Source organism: Notechis scutatus, chromosome 4 (assembly GCF_049901735.1).
Source record: "Notechis scutatus isolate UNSWTSFEM ecotype Mainland chromosome 4, rNotScu1.2, whole genome shotgun sequence".
NCBI classification, from domain to species: Eukaryota; Metazoa; Chordata; class Lepidosauria; order Squamata; family Elapidae; genus Notechis; species Notechis scutatus.
In genome coordinates, this window is record NC_142012.1 from 124,020,863 (window position 1) to 124,040,966 (window position 20,104).

The 20,104-nt window shown below is 39.7% G+C and overlaps 1 protein-coding gene across 11 annotated transcripts; it reads left to right on the top strand.

Moving 5' to 3' along the window:
• The first annotated feature begins 142 nt into the window (after nucleotides 1-142).
• Nucleotides 143-19,977, top strand: ZFYVE27 (zinc finger FYVE-type containing 27). Of its 11 annotated transcripts, none has more exons than XM_087964725.1 (13): nucleotides 211-565; nucleotides 1,641-1,844; nucleotides 2,487-2,557; nucleotides 2,833-3,019; nucleotides 6,350-6,445; nucleotides 8,225-8,337; nucleotides 10,436-10,578; nucleotides 10,917-10,988; nucleotides 11,655-11,675; nucleotides 12,260-12,404; nucleotides 13,619-13,665; nucleotides 13,807-13,888; nucleotides 14,515-19,977. In XM_087964725.1, exons 2-13 carry the CDS (start codon nucleotides 1,642-1,644, stop codon nucleotides 14,577-14,579), a joined length of 1,245 nt encoding a protein of 414 aa, XP_087820851.1. In that variant the 5' UTR covers nucleotides 211-565; nucleotide 1,641; the 3' UTR covers nucleotides 14,580-19,977. The 11 variants fall into 11 exon arrangements, with proteins under 11 accessions (XP_026531441.1, XP_087820858.1, XP_087820851.1 ...); XM_087964726.1 differs by having other exon boundaries at nucleotides 211-391; XM_087964724.1 differs by having other exon boundaries at nucleotides 211-373.
• The last annotated feature ends 127 nt before the right edge of the window (nucleotides 19,978-20,104 follow it).

A 20,104-nucleotide genomic window follows, 5' to 3' on the forward strand; every position in this document is an offset into this window, starting at 1 on the left:
AGCCAATTCCAGGAACTCTAGCCTCAGCTTGCCAGTACCGCGAGCAAGAAATCCAACTCTTATAGGCTGAGGGCCAGAGGCTTTTAACCAATAGGAGGTGAGCCTTTCCGGGGAGCCCATCCGCTGGTGTGACCCTTCACGCCCTTCGGATTGTGTCGCTGCCTCTGATTGGCTTGCTGAGCTTGATAGGCGGATACGGCCTCCGCTTTTCCGAAGCTTTATACTGAGAAGTGAAGCTTAGGCACAGCCGGATCTCTCTTGCGAGGAAGTGCGGGCGGCCACAGGAGGGTCGAGCTGAACCGAGCCGCTGGGAAAGCTCCGCCCCTTCTCCTGATTTGAGATTGGGGTGAGTGTGGAGCGGAGCAGGATCGAGGTGAGGCTTTGGTATCTGGTAGGTCTCCATGATCTGGTCCAGGGAATCGGTGTCTTCCTTCCCCCATGAAGCAAACTTCTCCAACCTTGAACCCTCTAGATGCCATGAATTCCTATAGTTCTCGCCAGCGCGGCAAGGACGTGTTGGATGCGGTGCTGGCAGTTTTAATTCAGTGCATCTGGACAGCGCCAGGTGGGAAAATATGCAATGTGGGAACGTTTGCTTCGTCGGATCGGCGTGCTTGGTTTTTCAGAGCTCTATACGATTGAAGTTGTGGGTTTTGTGGTTTCCTTCCTGAAAAGATGCCCATGCCGGTGAAGGGGAAATGCGGTTGATAAGGCTTGCAGGCTCTGGATCTTTTTGTATCTGGTAGTTATTAATCACAGATCTCTTCATCTATGACTAAATTGAAAACTTTCTTCATTTCTGGAAAAGGATTTAGGGTCCTTTTTGTTAGGTATATTGAGATAATGAAAGATGTCATGAGGTTTTTGTGTGTGTATGTTTTGATGCAATTTGTTCAGGTAATAGAATTGCCCAGTTAGACTATAATGCAGAATGTGATTTGGTCTTTTTTTCTTCCACAGATGCACCTCTCCACTTTCGATAAAGAGTATAGGTTAATGAATTGTTAGCTCTTGTCAGCATATTGGTTGAATACACGGGTTATTTTCCTTCCAGCTTTCCCCTCTGTGTAATCAATATTTATTTATTTATTTATTTATTTGATTTGCCAATTGTTTACAAGATAATAAGTATAAGCGTATACATAGTTGTGAATACATGAAATGGGTACATATAAGAAAAATAAAATTTATGAAGAGAGATTTTGTTCATAAAGAAATGATAATTGGAGTAAATTAATAAATGTAAATATAATGATTTTATGCATTTATTTTTGTTTGCAATGCACTTTCCATTGGATTTTCATGCAACTTCTTCATGCAAACTCCATTTGTTCATTATTGTCTGAATCGGAAATATAATTTTCTGTAGCCTTAGAGGTATGCAGCCCATGGATAAATGGCAATTTATGTTTCACTTCAGTGCCACAGAAATGAAATGTGTTGCTAGTTTATTTTGTTGTTTGCTTATTAATTTTTGTATTTACAACTTCCACTATTTAACAAGCTTTGAATTTTAGGTTTTAATAAATGTTATGTTTCAAAACAGTGTTATTTCAGAAATGATTAACTTTGTTCCCCTTAATTTTCCCTTCAGGGAAATAAATAAAAAATTAAGTTAAATCACAAATGCATATTTACAGCATGCAGGTATCAGAACGTGATGGTGGAGTGTCCACAGGGAATGGATTAGACGCTGCCACAGCATCTGATGCCCAGCAAGTTTCGCCCTCTCACCCTAAGCCTCCTTCCTTGGACCTCTTTAATCTGGTGGTATCCTATAAGCAACTAGAGCTGTACCTGGAACCACTGCAGGATGTTGCTGAAGGAGTGTGGTTCCTCCTCAGGTTAGTGCTTTTATATATAGCTACTTTTTCAGGTCATAGTTCAACAGAATCTTTGCCTGTTGTCATAATAAATTCTTTTTATAAGACTTGCCTTTTCTAGTGGGAAAAAGAGAAAGCTTTTTTGGTCTAAATGTTTAAATCAAAGGATGTACAACTTCTTATGGTCATTATGGTCATTTTGTCCTATTGTTCTGGTGTTCATTTCATTTTAAGACCATAGAAAGAAGCTTTGTTAGACCATAGAAAGGCTTATCTAACTTAGCATTCTTTCCCACACTAGACTTCTATGCAAGTACACTTCTTTAGGATCATAATTGCTGTGATTCTGTGATTGCATGCAACTCCTTTTCTTAGCTCTTAGGATCCTTTTCACATTGCTTTTAAGCTATGATGAAACATCAACTCCTGCCCTACTGATGTTGGAAATAGAATGGATTTTTAACATAAGGTGTTATGTAGGCTTCACATGTACTTTAAAAAAGAATTTTGGATTGGTTCAAATCCCAGGGAAAAAATGATACTAGATCCTTTCTAATTCTTTATGCAGCCTCCTTTATTCACTTTTCCTCAGTGGCCTTCCTAATTAATAACTAATAAATAGCATCCTTTTGAGATTGTAAATGTTTGATTGCTTCTCCACAGCTGGCAGATGCCCTTCTGCTCTCTCCTTACTTGTTTGGGTGTCAACTTTCTGCTGCTTACTCTGAGTGAAGGTGAGAAGTGTTGGATGGATATGCTGGGCAATTCTAGGGCCTGTTTTCCCATAAATCATGAGACGTGATTGAATTAATGGGAGGAGAGTAGAATATGATTTTGTTCAGGACTAGCAGGAGCTTGTCATCATGTAAGGTGGGAAAATTGCACTGACAGCTGGTACTGAAACTTCCTTTGATAAGGCCGTATGTTAGGGGGACAATAAAACCACTGCTGATTAGATAAGATGTGGGTGGCTTAATAAACTCTGCATCTATTCCATCTTGCATTGTAGCTGCTTGGTATGGGCTGTGTGCCCTGCTCATCTCAGTGCCTGCCATGCTCGGCTATCTACAGGAAACATGCCACATCCGTCTTACTGAAGAGCAGCTGGCACGCCGTAGGTATCACAGTGTGCGGAGAGAAGATGTGAGAAAAGTTCAACTTTCTCGAAATGAGGCTGTGGCTGAAGTTAAGGGCTTGTAAGTCTGGGAGAGATGGGGTTGGGCATTGTTTGAGCATGGAATTGAAGGGTTGTTGCTTGATATATGTTGAGCTAATAAGGCTGGAGAGGGGAATGTTTTTGTACTGGCTTGAGCTTCTTATTAGGAAATGCTATAGGCCGGGGCTGTCAAACTCGTGGCTGACGTGCTGGATGTGTCATGCATTGGCCACACCCATGCCTGGTTTAGCGAAGGGGGGAAAAGTCCCGATACGTCACATGACTCTGCCGTGATGACGTGAGTTTGACACCCCTGCTATAGGCTGAGTCCACTATAGTAACTTTTTAATTTTTTAAATGTTTTTTGAGGAGTTGCGAATCTAGAAGGTTGTGCATTGGGCCTATTTGTGGCAGTGCAACCTCATCTAGTACCTAATGTGGCAAAATCGTAGAATCAGAAGGCCCCAAAGCCACTCAGTCTTGCCAGGGTTTAGTCAGAGCCTGTTCTTCCCCATCCAGGCCCCCACAGGATAAGGTATCAACAACATCACTTAATTCATCATCATGGGCAGAGATGTATAATGGGGCATCATCAACATACTGAAGATACTTCACCATTTGATAACAGAGATTTCACTCAACAGCTTCATGTAGAAGTTAAATAGGGTACCGAAACGCACAGCATCACACGAGGAAGTTGAGATCACTCATTTCCAATCAACATGACTGGAAGCAACCCTGAAGAAAGGAGGAGAACCACCAAAATACAATGTTGCCCATTCCCAATTCCTGGAGGGTATCTAGAAGGATACCATATATTGAAAGTCACTGATGGGTCAAGTACAGCAAGGACAGGTGCACAACCCAATTTCACCAGAGATGATCTAAAAGTGTGACTAATGCCATCTCCATCCCATGTTCAGGCCTGCACCCTAACTGAAAGGGATGTGGATAATCCCTTCATCCAGGCCCCTCTAAAGTGACTTCATGTCTGCCTTCTTTACCACTTTTCCTCAAAAGGGGAACTTAGATATTCAACAAACACTAGTGGGATCCAGTGATGGCTTTTTGAGGAGAGGGTGAACCAGCACTTCCTGAAGAGGTGGAGGAATAGCCTGCTCACTCAAGGAAAAATTAACCACATTATGAACCGCCCTATATGTGTATGTTTGTATTTATTGCAGGGTGGAGAAGACACATTGGTGTTCCACCCCCAATCTATCCCTTATTCCAATAAATTCACTCTTTTAATGGCACAATTTAGAGGCCAACCGTTGCATTTGCATTACATTTGAGAGGTTACTGACTGATTGGCTGGCTGGTTTATATGCTATTGCAGGCTTCCAAGTTCCAAGAGTTTGGGAAGGGACTGCTTGTGTTTGAAGAAAACTAATATGACATCACAAATGCCACATGACTTGCCGTTGATCCCACACTTCACTGTTTGTGATATGATGTAAACAAGAGTTGTGCAATATTGAATGTAACCCAATAGTGATGCATGTGTGGAGAATTTCTCTCTTAAGAAACATTGGACGATCATTACATGTTTACTTGCACTGCTGCTCTGAGGATTCCCCCCATAGATTAGCATTACATCATTTCACCCACTGGGGATATCATATATCATTACTTTGACTTTGTAACTCTATACAGGATGGAGAGTTATCGGGAATATAAGTGATTTCATTGTCCACTTCACAAAAGTATGAAATGATAGTCTAGAATAGTGGATTGATTTCAGTTACTAAAGAAGAAGACACATTTTTAAATCATTGATTTAATAAACTTTTTGATATGTTTAGAATATACAGCAGTTACTATAGCTTTAGCACATTGATTGACTTTCATATGATTGCATAGTTGTATTAGAGATTTTAGCTTTTATCTTGTCTTTCTTGAGCTTGTTCATACTATCTTTTAATGATCCTTATTTTCACTTCCCCCCTCCCCCTCAGTATATAGTATAAGACATGTGCTAGATCAGAATAAGACCATGCCCAATGTTGTGTTCCCACAATGATTGGGGAGAAATTCACAATTAGGATAGGAGAGCAGTAGAGGTAATTCATAGCCATGATGGCTAGTAGAGGTTGGCAAGATACATGCTTTTGCCGGTGCAGTAGGTCAGGACGTTTCTTAGATAAGGAACTAATTTGGCCAAGTGTCAGCATTATCACCTTGCCAAATACATAATTTGTGCTGTGAAATCAATAAAAATGCATCTTTAAGTACTTTGCATGGTATACTTTATTTATGCACATTTCTTCTCTAAATACCAACTGCCCTTTTACTTTCTATAATGATAAAACTTATGTTTGATAATTTTGTGTCTTTCTTTGAATAGAGCGGCTTTAAGTGTACATTTTAGTCATACTGCATACACTTATTTACAAGTATCTGAATTATTTACATTTGAGTAGGCATGGGCAGAATGAAATTGTTGGCTTCAAAGAGGTTCTGCAAAGTTGCTTGCCACTGTTACCTCTAAAGAATTTCTGCTTACGGCAGATGCTTGTTCAGGATTGCCCAATAAAATGTCATGGTTCAGCAGGGATTCAGCAATCCGGGTCTCCCATATTTGGAATACATCACATGTTGTAATGGATCATGCTGACTCTCATCTAGTCTGGGAAACTGATACAGTTGCTTTTTGCCTCCATCTCTGCCTGCCAATCTAGGGCTAGCTGGCTTAAGAAGCTCCTGCAGGTCTCCCCCAACTCATGATGGGTGAGCTTAGCATGTCATAATTGATATTTTACTCACCCAATTACTAATCCAGTGTTACAAATTTGGACAAAAGTTCTGAACGCATAAATAATCTGCAAATTTCTGCATCCGGTTTTCACTGGCATGTGCAATATATTCATCCCCATCCAGCAGGTCACAAGATAGAGTCTTGTGACAGCACATTTTTCTATCCTGTTACAACACATGCCTTGTTTCATAGCATCTGGCATTGAAGCATGTACAAAAGTAGGAGAAATATGATACCTAGGCATGCTAAATGCACATGTGGCAAAAGAATGTATTAACTTATCCCATCTTGATTTGAGTTACAAAAGTATTGTTTTTTTCTGGAATGCTTGGAACTTGTGCTTTAAAAAAAATAAAAATTTGTTAGATCTGACTAAATTTAAATTTTGGTGGCAACATTAATCCTAGCTTCTTCTCTGTGTGGACAAGGGGTTTGCTTTCTGAGTGTTACTGATTTCTAGGATTACCCTGGAATAAATAAAGGTCTGGGGAAAGTTTTATTTGTGAGGTTAGGTTGTTGAAGTCTCTATGTTGCAGTCACTGACTACAGTCACTGTCTGTCTGTGAGCTAGACACCACAGTTATATTTAAATTTTTTGTCTTGTCTTTTCAGCCTGATCCGATTAGAAGCGCTCCTGAACAGGCTGTGTGGTGGCTGTGAGGCAGCTTACCGTGTCTTGTTCTGGGAGAACCCTACTGTCTCCTCCCAGTAAGTATTGGCTTAGGACAATGGTAGGCAACCCTTTCAGCTCAGAACAAGCTGTACATTTGTTTGCTTTTGCTTCCTCCCTGAGATAAGTTGTTTTGAGCTGTTTTTCCTTGAGTCTTCTTTTCCTCAGTCTAAATACATCATCTTGAAGTTCATCACCAAATTGTGGTTTAGCGGTTGAAGCTATGGGGAAGAAAAGGCTGGGAGTTCTTCATGAAAATTGATACGTCACTGCTGGTCTTGCTTTTCTTAGAAGTTGAATATAGACTCAGGCAAATCAGAATATGCATATGATTAGATATAATTGGGTAGAACCTTTCATTTCATTGGATATAACACATTGTTTGCCTGCTGAGGCCTGCAAGGCTGTTAAGTATAATTATGAGACAATGGGCGAGGACTATAAAGAAAAAGAGGCAGTGTTTCAAGAACATAGCTTACTTCCAGGAAAATTACTTCTGCTTTTCTGGAGCTCTCCTTACCAGCCAGAATCTTTTCCTAGCTTTTTGGCACTCTCTGGCATTCAAAATATTCTCAAATATATAACTTCAACTATTCCCTTCCATCTCAGAAATTAGTTTTTTTTTATATTCTTTGTACATGCACATAAAATTAGTAACATTTTAAAAAGTGATACAGCTGTCTAATTAATAAGCAACTCCCTATATTGGCAGTTGATGGTAATAATTTAAAAATAAAGTTCATTTACGCAAAAAGGCTCAAAAGCAAGTTACAAATATGATCTAAATTTGACATTACATAAAACAATTTAACAAATAAAATATTTAATATTAATGAAGGTAATCCTTGACTTATCATTGTTTAATGCATTTGGAGTTATGAAAGCTTGGTTTATAATTAATAAAGTACTTCCAGTTGTCATAAAATGTCAAATTGCCCCCCTCAAGGTCATATGATCGCATTTCATGTGCTTGGCAACTGGCTCACATTTATAACTGCAAATCCTTTAGTCACATAGCTGTGATTTATAATGTTTTTTTGCTAGTTCCCACCATTTTCTACTAATTTCCTGTAAAAAAATACTTATTGGGGGAATGGATTTGGACTTAATGACCCTGTGATTTGCTTAACATCTATCATAAAAATGGTTGCAAAATCAGATTTGTTCATGTGGTTGTCTATTTCATGGTTTATGACCAAAATTCTAGCCCCGATTGTGGAGGTAAGTCAACACACAATTAAAAAAATAAAACACACACACAAATATGTCTAACCTTGTTTTTAAAGCCATAGTTAAAAATCTGGCCATTTCACTCAACTCAGCCACATACAAATTTCCTTTGCCTATGTTTATTTCATTAAACATAAAATATATATAAATTTACCAACATTTCTGAAATCAAGAGTGAGAAAAAACAACACAAGAGAGGGAAAGTGACTCCAAAAATGCATGATCATTTTACACTTGAGCAATATTGTTAAAACAAATTAGATTTTAAAAAGTTTTATTAGTATGCTAATTCAAAGGAAAGGGAAAGTTAGGTCTGTGGAACTAGTATATCCCCTGGATGCAGCAAGATCAGGGAAAACAGATGAAAGCAATGCAGAGAAGTATTTGTAAAGGAGGAAGTAACCAGTTTGACACCACACAGTGAAGCCAATGTTTTCATTTTCCCTGGGAAGTTGTATTTGAGTTAAGGAGTTTTTAACTTGCCTCCCCCCTCTGTCCCCCACTTCTCAGTTACTGGTATCTCAGTGTCATCCTGTTGTGCAGGTATGTTATGTGTCTTCTGCTCCATTTTTGTCCTCTACTCCTAGGTTTTATGGGATGCTGATGGGTTCAGTTTGTGCCGTTTACCTGCTGCCCCTCTGCTGGATCTTTGTTCTTCTTAATAGTACCCTTTTCTTGGGCAATGTGGCATTTTATCAAGGTAAGTTATCAAACAATTATAACACACTTTCTATAAGGCAGCCTTTGACTTGAAAGCTTCATCTAGACCACGGGTGTCAAACTTGCAACGTCATGTTGCGGTCACGTGATGTTTCACAATGTTTTTTCCCTTTGCAGAGCTGGGGTGGGCGTGGCCACCAGTTTGATGCTTGACGCATCCGGCCCAAGGGCCACCAGTTTGATACCCCTGATCTAGACCAAAGTGCAGCTGTTTGTCAGCTAACTGGACACAGTTGATTTAACAGCATAACACCTGTATTGGATCGCGGACTGGCTACCAGTTGGTGTACAAGTAGTGGCTGCTATCTTTGAAAAGCCACCTGGTTTAGCCCCCAGGTTCGTTTAAGAGAAGGATACTAAGAATTCTCATCCCATGCCTTTTAGAATATTTTGCCCCCTAAGAAATGGCCCTGTCAGCCCCTCATAGTAGACCAAATTAGGTGGCCAGTGTCATGTAGCTCAATGCTACTTCATTATAAAGCTATAGCAACAGAATTTTGCAAGTCTGGATCTGCTGTCTTCCCTCCCCCTTCCCTTTTTTTTATGAGAGAACTGATGGGGGAGGAGCTTTCTGAGATGTTTACTCATGTTACTTTTATGGCTCTGGACTCATAATATTAATTGATTGTTGCCTTGATGGTGGTTCTTTCGCCAGTCCCTCAAAGCTATTTCCTAAAATTCAACCTGGTCCCGAGCTTCTCTACTCAGATTATTATTGAGGATTTTTTAATTGTATTTTCATTACATAGCACCAAGTCCTTTAGGAAATGGGTTATCTGTAAATGATTGTATAATTAAAATGTAAACAAATCATTTCACCTGTGAACTTCTCTATTGCATTGAGACTTTGTTAGAGAAAATTGGAGAAAATGGTTTTCAAGGTTGAGGCCTTTTTTGCTAGACACTTGTGTGAGGAAGGGAATCAATTTTATCATATTCTGTGCTGACTCTTAATATAAGTGGGACTAATAAAACATTTTAGGTCAGGGAACAGGTGGAGAGAGAGCAAGGATAATTTTCCTTTTTTGCTTCCTCAGTCCCATGTTACATCCATATCAACTAGGTGGCAATACCATTTCCTGCAATGTAACTCTGATAATGCTGGAAGCCTCATCATTGCAAGACCTTCTACTTGAAGGAGCTCAGTTTGCAGTTTCTTGTGGAACACGCTGGCAGAGAACAAGGAGTAGGATAAATAAGCATTTGAATCTTAATAAAATGGAAGTGCAATGATCTGCAGATATTTAATATACCTATGAAATGCACTATACACCTGGCTAATTTTATGGAGGAAAACCTCTTCAGAACTTAGCTATTTCATTGAAACCCACCTCTAATTGCTTGCCATGTCCTCTTATTGGTTTTTTCACTTCTCAGAATCATTGCTGATTGCTACAGTAATACTGGACTCAGATTTGGAGCCTGGTTTTTGTTTTTTTTTTTTGACATTTGCTTGGGAAGGGGGCAATTATTGTATCCTTCACACAATTAAAATTGAGACTTATGATAGATTTCCTCAAATTTCAGCAATGTGTGGCTTGTGTACCTTTTCAGTGATGAGGCCACTAAGGATGTATCCATCTTCAGAAAGAAAGCCCTGTGGTGAGGGTTGTATTGAGAAAGTGATGCTGTCTCAGTATTCCAATTACATTTCCTTGATAGAGTAGATTAGATTTTCAGGAGAAAACATACTGCAGAGATCCATTTTTGGTGTGTAATCGACTGAAAGCCCTGTTGCATACTTTGTCAAATATAAAATTTAGGGAAGCTAACCCTCTCCTCCCAGAAATATTTGTTTCCTCACTTTACAAAGCAGGCAGAGTTCTTAGGCCAATTTCCTGAGGTGAATTGTCCATCAAAAATCTGGGGAAATTAACTTAGACCTCTTATTAGTGGGTAGCAGGAGATTAGTATGGAGGAAAATAAACCTTGACTGAATGGCATTACAGTGTTCAGGGTTTGTGTTGGAAGTGCATTCTGGAAAATGCATTCATAGCCATATTTGGTTCTTCTGGTTTATTATTATTTTTCTGTGTGGTGGCAGGCAGTGTAATGGTCAGTAAATGGTCTCTTTCCAGTGACGCTAGACCTAAAGTCAGCTGTAGAGCAGCGCTTAGGTTTCAAATCCACCCCTGCGGCTCCAGAGCCTGAAGAGCTGGATCCTGGAGAAGTGGAAGCTACTGTCTTGCCAGATTGGACACCTACCCTGACTGGGACTGAGGTAAGACTTGGTAGAAGGAGCAAAGCAGAGAAATAATTAAATCTGTACATTCTGAAATCCCCTTCGTAAGATTTTATCTATTCTGGCATAAAAAATCTGGTGACCTAAGGATTGCCTGCAGTATTATTCTTCTGAGAGAATTGCCATCTTTTTCTTTCCTTCTCCCTTTTGGAGTTTTGAAGTCCCAGCTAGTTATTAGGCAGAAGCAATGCTGGTTCACATCTAAAGACAGTGAGTTGTTAATTTCTCTGTTCTACTATGCTTTTTCATCTTAGTCCTGCTACTTTACCAATTTTCTAAGTTCATTCCTGAACAATAACTTCAAACTTTTTTTACAGGACCTAACTCCTGGCAGTGTGGAGGAAGCAGAGGAAGCAGAACCTGATGATGAATTCAAGGATGCAATTGAGGTGTGTAGTTTGAGAATCTAGAGTGGTCTGTCCTGAGACAAATAAATCAGTTTACACCTGCCCAATGCTCTCCAGAGATGCTGGACTTTAACTCCAAGTTCTTGGCTGTGCTGTATGTAATTTGTAGATATTATAATCCAATGTCTCTGAAGAACACCAGGTTGGGGAAAACTGGAATAAGGAAATATTGATAAGCCAGTGGATTAAATGTGGCATTTGGACCAGGGTATTAGATGAGCTTTATTGGTTGGTTTGTTGATGCTTCTCATTGATTAATATGGAATTATCCATTTGAATGCATGGCTCATATTAATTTATTGTTGTTGAAATTTCTTTTTCAAATTAATTTGGGATTCCTTGTTGCTTTGATTTTAATTTCTCAATAGTTGCTCAGAATTGAGGAAGAGAAATAAGTGGCTATAATAAGTGCTAAAATAAATTCACCGTTTTTGTTCTAAGGTTAGTGAGAAGTTAGATCAAGTTCTTCATCTATGATGTAAATACAGTACTTCTATATATGTGCAAGTAATAAGAGGGACCTCTAAATAATATGCTGTCCTATAAATAGAAAGGAATGCATTTAAAGACATGATACTGGGATTGGGCTGTACTGTTTTCTGTGTTTTGGCCATCTTCTCTTGTCTTTTGTCTTTGCTGCAAGAACAGGAGACTCAGCTGCTTGTAATGGTGAGTGCAAGAACTGGGCTGCTCTGCCCTGAGCTTGTATTCCCTTTTAGTTTCATTGTTTGTGAATCCTAACATCTTAAGAATCAGTCTATGCTATACTTTTTGTCTGCATCATATCCCATCTCCTTATCCACTCTTCCAAGTTGAAGGATTACAGGATCCAGTCTGGGTTGTTTACCGGACCAGACCTTTAACCTTCTGAGCTTTTGGACTTGTTCTGGAGCCCCTCCTCAGAGTGCTTTTCTTTCACAAGATGTGTGAGAAAGTTCTGAGAGCGAGAGAAGTTCCCTGAGAATAGGCTCCAGCATGAGTCCAAAAGCTTGGAAGACTAAACCTCTGGTCCTGGTGACCGATCCAGATTGGATCCTGCAATATTATCCTGGGACACATATATTTGCCGTCATTCATTTGAGGATTACTTTTAAAGTTTTTCTGCCATTCCATCCCTTCTCCAGGCTTGGCCCAGCTTTTCCTAATGTTTGAAACTGTTCATCTGGATTGTATTTTCCAGGATGTCTTTATGCCTTAGAGTTTTTCCCAGACAATATGTATACCGCACTCCTCATAACCTCTCTTTTGTCTAGGAGGAAGACGACATCTCTCAGGGTTCAGGAGAGTTTGAGCTTGGCCTTCCTGACAGTCCCTTTATGAGCAGGAATGATGTGATTCGTAGCAGGGTGTCACGGTTGACAGAACGACTGCGCAAACGTTATCCAACCAACAACCTTGGTACAGGACTGAAAGGGGCAGTGGTAGGGGGTTATCAGTAGAGGTGCATATTGTTGGGAATGAAGCAGGATTGTTCAAGGGTATAGACAGAAGAGGAGGCCTATCCAAAAACTAGTGCAGAGGAAATTAGCACTGAGTAATTTTACAGGGGTCATGAAGAAAAATACCATCCTGACCCCAAATGGGTATGCAAAAATATCAGGGCCAAGAAAAAATAACCTTCAGTGTTGTTTGGTATAGAGGTGGGCAACCTTTTATTGCCTCTTCCTGGTTTTATTGGTTCCCAACAGGCACAAGAAAATATGTTTAGCTTTTACCTTATTTAAAGTATGTGTGTGGTTAAGTTTTAAAACAAAAAGGCTACTTTAACTCTCTTTATTTTATCAATTTCCACTACATCCAACTTCATCTTTTCTAAGTTCACCTGCTTTACTAGTTATTTCTTTAAAAAAAAGTTGTACCACTAAATTTCACCAGCACTGTATTAGAAACTTGGGGTACACAAAAGGCTGGGTGCTGGGTCCAAAAATGTGTGGATGTAAGATAATGAAGGGAATCAGGGTGTAAAATTGATTTTTAAAATCAAACACAATTTGATTTTAAATTAATTTAAAATTAATGGTAATTCATTATATTTCATTCATTTTTACTTAATCATGTTATGGGAAAACAATTTGACCAGAATCACCTAGTAAGGTGAGACATTTTCTACCATCTTCCTCTATTTCAGCTGTTAAGAGCTGATGCCCACTACATATTTGGTTCCTCTTGTTTTAAGGCATGAGGAGGGGGTGTATTTCACCCAATACTAATTTCCATGTGTATATAGAATTCTTACATTTCTGCACCCGATTTAAGGTTTCAGGTCAAAGAATTGATTTCTCCCCAAAGAAGGGGCATATTTATTCAGTGTTTTGTTTTGGTGGAATCCAGATTTTCTCATATTCAGATTCTTGCATAGGATTCTCATTCTGAATTTCTTAGTACAAACTGACTCCAGACGAGGCTGGTTGAATGTGAACGGACTTGATTTTTGTGAGTTACGTATGAATCCAGCCACCAATGGCATGATGGAATTATGGATGAACAAAGGCTTTACTCAGTGGTTAGAAAAAGAAAGGAAGGCTTTCTTGTGGTTTTTGGTTTTGCTTACTGAAAGAAGAAAAGCAGTTATTAGGTGTGATAGTTACTTGTATCCTTCTGCTCTGTTTCAGGAAACTGTGCAAGCTGTTCCGCCACTTTCTCTGTCTTGAAGAAGAGGGTGAGTCTTTTCTCCAGCCCACCAACTCCCTGCCTGGCCTGTTCCATTTTCTTCTTTCCCTGCTTCATCATCTTGTGGATCTCAGACTGAACTCTGCAGCCTGCTCACTCACTCCTCTCCTTGCATCTTTTCCCTCTCTAGCGAAGCTGCAGTAACTGTGGGAACAGTTTTTGCTCCAGGTGCTGTTCTTTCAAAATTCCCAAGAGCTACATGGGGGCTACAGGTAAGTGAATAACAACAACAACAGCAACAAAAAAGAAGACGGGATGGAGGGGAGAATCATTTAGGTAATAGTCCCCTGGGTGAGTCTTTTCCTTTCCCATTGGAGATCAGGGGAAATCGTGATTTGCTATAGTGGGAGATAATAGATGGTCTGAAGATGTGACATGCCTGGAAAAAGGGATACTGGTAGTCCTTGACTTACGACAACAGTGAGCCTAAAATTTATGTTGTTAAGCGAGACAATTGTTAAGTGAATTTTGCCTCATTTTACAAATTTTCTTGCCACAGTGTGTTAAGTGAATCACGGCAGTTGTTAGGTGAATGTGGCTTCTCCAACAACTTTGCTTGTCAGAAGTCCGCAAAAGGTGATCACATGACCCCGGGACACTGCAGCCGTCATAAGTTTGAGTCAATTGCCAAACATCTAAATTTTGATTGTGTGACCATAGGGGTGCTGCAGCAGTCGTGAGTGTGAAAAACAGTCGTACGTCACTTTTCCCCCCGTGCCATTGTAACTTTGAATGGTCACTGAATGAACTGCTGTAAGTCGAGGACTACCTGTAGTGAGTGGGAAGCTGCATGAGCTTTGAGTAGCCCTGAAATTTTGATTGGTGTTTCTAATTGCAGCCCCAGAGGCCCAGCGGGAGACTGTCTTTGTATGTGGGCAGTGTAACCAAGCACTCACCAAGTGAGGAGCCCATATGGAGTCCAATCTTCAGAGGAATCTGCTGGGGATCTCACACTACACTAGCTGCTACTTGAAGGGAGACAAGCAATGGCACGGCGTCTTTTCTTCCTCCCTATACTTGTAAAAAAAAAAAAAGGAGGGCAAGCACATCTAACCTGCTGACTGCTCTGTGTGCTCCTGCTCCCTTCCTTGAAAGCAACTGAGGAGATCTCTGCAATCCTGGTTGTGTGGAGGATTCTTCATGCACTAAACCAGGGGTCTCCAACCTTGGCAACTTTAAGACTTGTGGACTTTAACTCCCAGAATACCTCAGCCAGCTTTGCTCGTTCAGGAATTCTGGGAGTTGAAATCCACAAGTTTTAAAGTTGCCAAGGTTGGAGACCCGTGCACTAAACTACTGTAGGCTTCCTTCCCTTCTCCCAATTCTCCCAAGAGCAAATATTTCTAGTCTGTGGCCCCATTTTTTTTTCCCTGGAGTTTGGCTGGCAGGAGGTTGGCTGTCCTTATTTTTGAAAGGTTACCCTTGGCACTTGAACTCCTCAAACCTCTCAAAGTGTTTTACTATTGCTGAGGTGCCATCCCTCTCTTTCTGTGTGTTTGTGTGTTCTGAAATGAAGGCTGGGTCTTTGTTCAGATGATGGTTATAGTTGGCTCTGAGAGCAGGCTTTGCAGGGCCAAGAGGATCAACTGTAGTTGTCCAACCGACGAGGTAGCTGGATCTACTTTTTCTGCCTATTTCATGTGAGGATAATGTTTCCCTCTCTTTTCTATTTCCATGCCACTGGCTTTATTTTGTTGGTTTTTATCTAAAGCCCCTTTTATCATGGTCAGACTAGGATCTGGAAAATGTGTGGTTTTCAGCCCTGCCTTGTTAGAAGGCAGAGGCTGTAGTTAACTAGGGGTTTTGCTAATAGCAAAGCCTAGGTGAAAGTCAGGGAGCTTCCTTAAGAGATAGATCACTTCTACAGAAGTGGGACATGGTTGGACTATTGCAGAGTAATATATATATCCTACCAATAAGCAAAATCCTTGGGTGTGAAGACAACATTTCTGGAATCTGAGGTAATTTTTATTGCTGTGATGACTATAGGGTCCCTGCTATGGATAAATATTTCTGGAAGAGGAGCATCATTAGGTAGATAGAACAATGGAATATAGCATGGTAGGGACTAAGAGAATGAGAGCAGGACAATACATGATACGGTGGGTTTCTTCAAAACAGACATATTGTGTCTATAACACGCTGATGCTAGTGGGATATGAGATGGAGGAAATGCCAAAAGGAAATTTGTGTGTGTGTGTGTGTGTGTGTGTGTGTGTGTGGAGTTGACAGTATCTCGGACAGACCCTTTGAGACTCAACCATGGTGAACTATTGGGTAGGCCTGAATGGGAACATAACTGAGAACGTCTTTTGCTTTGGGGACATTAGAAACATAAATACAAAGCCTGGCTGGAAATAGATTCAGAACACTATGCTTTTGACTTAATATATGAACTCAATCTCCCCATTTTTCACTGTAGAGAGTTGTACATGTCATCAAAGGCATTTGGTTTTCCAGTGCTAAAAATATATTGCAGGACTAAATGGAGTCTTACTTTAAGATGTGAAATGACTTTATAAAATCTTCACAGTATGTCAGGCACCCACAACATTTTTGAGTTGCTTGTATTATTTGAGAATGTGTTGTGGATGCTCACAAAAATGACTGTTGGGGCAGAGAAAGGATTTTCTACTGACAGAATGGCTCCAGACCACTGACAGAATAGCTCTTTACTCCAGACTTTTAGAATACTACCACCACCAACTACCACCCCTGTTTCTCCAAGGACCCCTAGTTCACTTCTACTTCTACTAAGCTTTGTCCTTTTCTGGATAGGTGGCTATCTCCAAGTGGATTTGAAATACAGTATCATATATATATAATGCTGAAGATTGGCATTTTTCTTTATGCTAGGTTTCCAATTGTTGTAATGCATTATTTTTTAATATGTAACGTGTGGTGGAACCAGGAGGCTAGTAGCTTCTATGAGAGGAGTCTCTGTGCAAAGATGGGAGGTCCCATGAGAAACATGGCTTATAAATTAGATAAAAGATAAAACTTCTTGTTTACTTCCTGCTTTTTTTTAAAATGTCAAAAACAATGGAGACTTTGGTGTCTGTAAAACTCGTCAGCAGCCATTCAGTTATGTCCGATCCAAGTCCATTCTATGTCTGTAAAACACATTTTGTATAATACTCACCAACATCTTCAAGTAGGTTTCTGAGTTGTTAATTCATAGAAGAGATAAATAGGTTTCTTCATTCCACCTACCAATAAGCATTTAAAAACCAGTCAGCTGCTGTGGAAAGGAGGTCTGTGTAAGTAACAGTACAGTAGTAATAATATATTACTCCAGATTTTGTACACCACTCATACAATATTTCTAATAATTTCTCTTATGACTGGTGAAGTATGATTTTTTTTTTAACTTGACCAAGTGAGGAATTCCTGCCCCCCTCCCCCCAAACTGCACATACACAATTGCACTGGAGTAGATCAATTTACTCTATCCTGATAGTTGTTGCCAAATCCTCTTGCTAAGATAATGTAAAGCTTTTATTACTGTATTTATTGCCATTTTATTGGAAATATAAGAAAACAGTTGCTGCTGCTGCAAGAAGACTTGCAGAGAAACTAGTCATGCCAGGTGCTGAATGAGTCAGGGGTCGGGTCAGGACTGTTATAAAGTGAGAGCCTGAGGTCTCAGCCAGCCCCAGGTCATTTTATGTGTGGTTTAATAGCTTTTCTACATTAAAAAATTGTGTCATTTTGTGTATGGCTTTCAAGTTAAGAACTTAAAGGATCATTTGGAAAGTAAATTAGCTTGATGAAGCCTGTAGTTCTTCTCCCTTGAATTAGAAAATATTCATTATTTGTAGAGTTGAGGAAAAAATAAACTGCAAATGATTCCCCCCGGACCGACCCCCGACCCCCGGAAGTATTTAAGCAAAGATGGGTCTCACATTGGCAGATTTAATAGATATAAAATGATGTAGGGCAGGGGTGCCAACTGGTGGCCCACAGGCAGGATGCGTCATGCACAGGCCATGCCCACCCCAGCTCCGCGAATGGGAAAAACGTAATGAAACATCACATGACGGCAATGTGACGTGGTGAGTTTGACATCCGTGATATAGAGGAACTATAAATCAAAAGATACAATTTATGGGTGTGCTCAAATTTCACCGGCTGTTTCCTGGGAGTCAGCTTTAAACTTGTTCTTCAGGATAATGGTGGTGTGTGAAAAAAAACATGTAGGATGTTTTTTCTACAACTTATCTTTGGAGAGGGAGAACACCAACCTTTTAAATGAGTTTGGGTTGCATTAGTTTGAGAGAAGAACGAAGAGGTTTTTTTTATAAGAATAGACAAAAGTTCTATTATAAAAGTAATTTAAGAGGATGTTTTGAAGAAGGATGACACAAAGGTAGCCATTGATAGGGAAACTTGAACAAATGGAATCCCAGAGCTGGACAATTCCTTCGTGTCAGCAAAACATTTATGCTTCCAACTTTCAAGACTCTCTGTGTGTGTTTGAGATGATTTTATGAGGAAAAGACTTGCTCTATGTAAGGGGCACACAATGCAGTAGTTGTGAAGCTTAAGTGGAGAAGTGTGTTTTGTCAGTTTTTAACCATCTATTTTCATTTTATTCAATTAGCAAATAGATAATATTCTTGCAAGGAAAAGTACAGATTACATTAGAAGTAATTAACCTGGAGATTTAGGAACTAAAAGTTCTCATTTATCCAAAATATTGTATCTTTGGTGGCAATCCCACAGATTTTGGCACTACATAATGTCTGGAATACAGTGGAGGATAGAAAATGTTTCTTTTTCAAATTCTATATAGTGCAAGTCATCTACCTATCAGCATTTTTTCTTCTTCCCTCTGCCACCCATTTTTGTTCTAAAACTTCAGAAATGTCCATTTTTTCACCTATAAAAATTCACCTTAGACCAGGGCTGTCAAACTCATGGCCCACGGGCTGGATGCGTCACGCGCTGGCCACGCCCATACCTGGTTTAGCGAATAGGGGGGAAGTTGCGATATGTCACGTGACGCCACTGTGATAATGAAAGTTTGACACCCCTCCCTTAGACAAATATTTTAAAGAGTTATGGCAACAATGTTGGCAGAAGCAATCTTGATATCCACAGTGTATGTGTCATGTAAGACTGTTTGCTCTAGTGGTTAAGGCATAATGCTAGAAACCAGGAGAGTGAGAGTTCTAGTCCCGCCTTAGGCATGTGACTTTGAGCCAATCACTCTGGCCCAACCTCATAGGATTGTTGTGGGAAAATAGGACAAAGGAGTATTACATATATTTGCCACCTCGAGTTATTTACAAAATAATAAAGGTGGGATAAAAATAACATTAAATATGTAATTTTGCAGTCTCATATTTTAGAGTTGCCAGGTTGAGATACACTGTTAAGAGTATCTGAAAAAGCTTTTAACCTGTTTGGAAAAGATACTTCTTCTTGTCCACTCTTTTCCCCTGAAAGTTTTGGCTAGAAATAAGTCCGTATGAAAAATATATCTGTGTGCAAGCAGGATTATTCCTTTCCATTTGTTTTAGGCAGTTCTCCTATCTCCCAGCTATGCTAATGCTATATATGCATTTGTGTGCTCAGCTTGAGGATACAAGGAAAGCAACTACACCCTGTTTGCCATCTGGCTGGTGTCCATTCTCTTGGAGGTCTGGCATTCTGCATGGGGGACAGCCACCTGGAAGACCTGATTGGTTTGGTATCCTCCCTTGAAGGCAAACACAGGAATACTATACTCTGATACATTGCCAGCCTCCAGAATAATATTAGAATTAGTTTCAAAACATATCCAGCAACTTGGCCTTAACATATACGCACATGTTTTAGGGTAGAGCTGCTAATGGCACGGATGTATGTATGTAACTGAAATTATGGGTAAAGAATCCCTTTTGCTCAAAACTATTGACTGCCTTTTTAGCACCATTTCAAAAAATTGCTCAATCTTTGCTTGAAATTCTATTTGTTTGAGTTGGAGATAAGAAAGCCCAAAATTTGGTCAGGCCCAGTGGAGTCCTAGGTTGAGCAACATGTATTTCTTCAAGCACATGAGAATACAGTGATCTGCCATACTTGGAACCTGATTCCTGGACTATTGTTAAAGAAATGATGTAATCAATCACTTTAGAGAAGTTTAAAAGAATGTATAAATGAATGGTTCATTAAACATAGATTTCCTGCTCTTAATCTTTATGTATTTTAAGACTTTTTATTAGAATGAAATGAAAATGGAGGAATTAATTTCAAATGTTCCAAGTTTAATTATATGTTTCCATTAAAATACTGAACAATTCAGACGAAAAGAGGATACACTGGGTGTGATGATATTATTCAAAGCCACAAAGACTTTTTTTTATTTGGCAGCTGATGGTATATCGAGGATAAGGAAGTATTTCTGTAAGATCTCTGAAGTCATATGAGTATCAACAACGTGC

Bases quoted from the DNA above. Each gene is read 5' to 3' on its own strand.
- ZFYVE27 (XM_087964725.1), top strand. From the start codon at position 1,642: ATGCAGGTATCAGAACGTGATGGTGGAGTGTCCACAGGGAATGGATTA. The intron at 3,020-6,349 runs GTAAGTCTGGGA...TTGTCTTTTCAG, and splicing joins GTGGCTGAAGTTAAGGGCTT to CCTGATCCGATTAGAAGCGC. The intron at 10,579-10,916 runs GTAAGACTTGGT...CTTTTTTTACAG, and splicing joins CTACCCTGACTGGGACTGAG to GACCTAACTCCTGGCAGTGT.